At 62.3% G+C, this 3,261-nt stretch overlaps 1 protein-coding gene across 1 annotated transcript; it reads left to right on the top strand.

Moving 5' to 3' along the window:
- Positions 1-1,048: 1,048 nt before the first annotated feature.
- On the top strand, positions 1,049-2,931 carry HOXA13 (homeobox A13). Its single transcript, XM_058568930.1, has 2 exons — positions 1,049-1,970; positions 2,687-2,931. The coding sequence occupies exons 1-2, from the start codon at positions 1,049-1,051 to the stop codon at positions 2,929-2,931; spliced, it is 1,167 nt and encodes a 388-aa protein (XP_058424913.1).
- Positions 2,932-3,261: the final 330 nt, after the last annotated feature.

Below are 3,261 nucleotides of genomic sequence, written 5' to 3'. Positions count from 1 at the left end.
CAGAGTCCCAGCCAGCACCCAGCTGTGGCCTGTTCCTCTTAAACCCCTTCCAGGACAGACCAGCCCAGCTAGAGATGTGGGAGCGTGGAGATTCATGCACACAGATCCCTCTCTCCATCTCAAAGTCTAGAGGAGGAAGGGTTGTTACTGGGGCAGAGTGAGGAACAGTCTGTATAAATAAGCGTGACTGTGTGATCAGGGTACACTTGAGTGTGTGTGTGCGTGTGTCAGTGTGGGTGTGATGGGTCGTTCTGAACCTGTGGGCCTAAGTTCGAACGTATGATACACTGTGGACAGGGAAGGGGAGGGAGTTCCTAATTGCAGTCCAAGCTATCTAGTGGAATGTCCTGGGACCCACGAGCCAGGGGCATCAGCAAATGCGCCGCCACTGTTTCCCTAGAAAGAGAGCCAAATCGTGACGCTGTCGAACACGAAAGCGCTAGCGTCCGAGCTGGGGTCTCGCTGCAGAAAGACACGCGAATACCTGGAAAGAAAACATTGCCGGAGGCCCCAAGAAATACCCAGCCTGGACTACGCCTAGCTACTATCCCATCCCCAGCCGCCCGCAGATTTAACTGACCTGTGCCCACCGCCTCAGGTCGCAACCCGCCAGCGCGACCCAGTCCCCTCCCCGCCTTACGAGGCTCTGGGCCTCACTGGCATAGGGGAAGGGAAGGGGAGCTGCGAGGAGGCCTCCCTTCCCTCCCTACCCCACCCGCCCGTCCGTCCGCCCCCACCCGCCCGCGTCCCCCGCCTCTCCCCGGGGTGAATGGTGCGCGGCGGCGCGGCGGGCGCTGGCGCTGGGGACGGCGCGGGCGGCGGCGGGGACGGCGGGTGCACAGCCCCGAGCCGGGGTTGGAGCCGCCCGCTTTGCATACGCCGTGGGCGGAGCGGGGGGGGGCCGGGCCAATGGGCGGCCGCCTGGCGCGACCCCGCGGGGCGCGATCCGCCCCCCTCGCTCGGGCCCCGGCCCCGCGCCGCGCGCTCTTCACTTCTTGGGGGCTTTTTAAAACAGCGCCACTGGGGTCTTCTCCATGCGGCTCGGGCTATGACAGCCTCCGTGCTCCTCCACCCCCGCTGGATCGAGCCCACCGTCATGTTTCTCTACGACAACGGCGGCGGCCTGGTGGCCGACGAGCTCAACAAGAACATGGAAGGGGCGGCGGCGGCGGCGGCGGCGGCGGCGGCGGCGGCTGCGGCCGGGGCCGGGGGCGGGGGCTTCCCCCACCCTGCGGCCGCAGCCGCGGGGGGCAACTTCTCCGTGGCGGCGGCGGCCGCGGCGGCCGCGGCAGCCGCGGCCAACCAGTGCCGAAACCTGATGGCGCACCCGGCGCCTCTGGCGCCCGGCGCCGCGGCTGCCTACAGCAGCGCGCCCGGGGAGGCGCCCCCGTCGGCCGCCGCCGCTGCCGCTGCCGCCGCCGCTGCCGCGGCCGCGGCGGCGGCTGCGTCGTCCTCGGGAGGGCCCGGCCCGGCGGGCCCGGCGGGCGCCGAGGCCGCCAAGCAGTGCAGTCCCTGCTCGGCGGCGGCGCAGAGTTCGTCGGGGCCCGCGGCGCTGCCCTACGGCTATTTCGGCAGCGGCTACTACCCGTGCGCCCGCATGGGCCCGCACCCCAACGCTATCAAGTCGTGCGCGCAGCCTGCCTCGGCCGCCGCCGCCGCAGCCTTCGCGGACAAGTACATGGATACCGCCGGCCCCGCGGCCGAGGAGTTCAGCTCCCGCGCTAAGGAGTTCGCCTTCTACCACCAGGGCTACGCGCCCGGGCCTTACCACCACCATCAGCCCGTGCCTGGCTACCTGGATATGCCTGTGGTGCCCGGCCTCGGGGGCCCCGGCGAGTCGCGCCACGAGCCCCTGGGTCTTCCCATGGAAAGCTACCAGCCCTGGGCGCTGCCCAACGGCTGGAACGGCCAAATGTACTGCCCCAAAGAGCAGGCGCAGCCTCCCCACCTCTGGAAGTCCACTCTGCCCGGTAAATGTCGCCCCTTTCTCAGCCCCAATCCTCCGGCTCTGCTCCAGCTTCTCCTCCCCTCGCTCCTGGATCACCCTGGTGCCCCTCTGCTCTCTTCCTGGCCTGCCCTAGCGGCACTGCACCCCTGGGAGCCCGACCCCCGGCTGGCTGGACTGCCTGCACTGTTCTTGAGTCTGGCTGGCTTCTGGCTGTCCTTGGGTGAGGGATGACTGGGAAGAAGCTTGTGGGGACCCTGGCTGGCTTCCTTCTCCTTCTGCGCCCCGCCCTCCCTAGCCCTTGACATCGACTTAAGGATGGGAAATTGACCTGGAAACGGTTTAGCAAATTGCCCGTATTCTTTCTCTCAAAAATGGCTTCAGTGTAGAAGCATCAAGTGTTGCGGCTTGGGGTACAGAAAAGAGCCAGACATTGAAGTGTTGTCCCTTGAGCCAGGCGCTAAGGTGGGCCACTGGGCCAGGCGATCAAATGAACCCCGCGCGCTGTGCTGGCAGGATGGCCCGGCTGGGGTGGTCATTGGAGCTCTAGGCGATTTCATTTCAGTGCAGAACTAACCACTTACCCCACTGACCCTCCAGGTTTGGGCACAAGGCTGGATTGTACAGCGCATTGCAAAGGGCAGCCGGGCACTCCAAGGCGGGTGGCTCAGATCGAGATGTCGCCTATGTCCTGGCCTGGGTCTGATCTCTGTGTAACTTGCGTTCTCCCCTATCTTCCAGACGTGGTCTCTCATCCCTCAGACGCCAGCTCCTACAGGAGAGGAAGAAAGAAGCGCGTCCCTTACACCAAGGTGCAATTAAAAGAACTCGAACGGGAATACGCTACAAACAAATTCATTACTAAAGACAAACGGAGGCGGATATCAGCAACGACGAATCTTTCGGAGCGGCAGGTTACAATCTGGTTCCAAAACAGGAGGGTCAAAGAGAAAAAAGTCATCAACAAACTGAAGACCACTAGTTAATGGATTAAAAGTGGAGCAAGAGGGTCACTTGAAGAAATGCTTCAGAACTCGTTGCTTGGCCAGATAATGGTTATAATACTTAATAATAATTGAAGAATGGCAAAGAGAAAGAAAGAGACACTGGCATTTTACTTTCCTAAGGGGGGAATCTCACTCTCCTTGGTGGAATCTACAATTCTTTTAAAACTGTAAGAAATGGTAAAGACTGCCAGTTCTCCCGCCAACCCCACCAGACCATTAAATGACAAACTCTAGAGTCAAACGTCAGCCCCCAAATACGCAATTTCAGATAAGTTACGCATTTACTGAAATCTTGTAAGTATTTATGTG

Source organism: Diceros bicornis, chromosome 3, assembly GCF_020826845.1.
Source record: "Diceros bicornis minor isolate mBicDic1 chromosome 3, mDicBic1.mat.cur, whole genome shotgun sequence".
Taxonomy (NCBI): Eukaryota; Metazoa; Chordata; class Mammalia; order Perissodactyla; family Rhinocerotidae; genus Diceros; species Diceros bicornis.
The sequence above is the reverse complement of the archived record's forward strand: the minus strand, read 5'-3'. Positions and strand labels throughout refer to the sequence as shown.

Coding starts and splice junctions, on each gene's coding strand:
- HOXA13 (XM_058568930.1), top strand. CDS start 1,049: ATGACAGCCTCCGTGCTCCTCCACCCCCGCTGGATCGAGCCCACCGTC. Junction 1,971..2,686: donor CTGGAAGTCCACTCTGCCCG/GTAAATGTCGCC, acceptor CCTATCTTCCAG/ACGTGGTCTCTCATCCCTCA.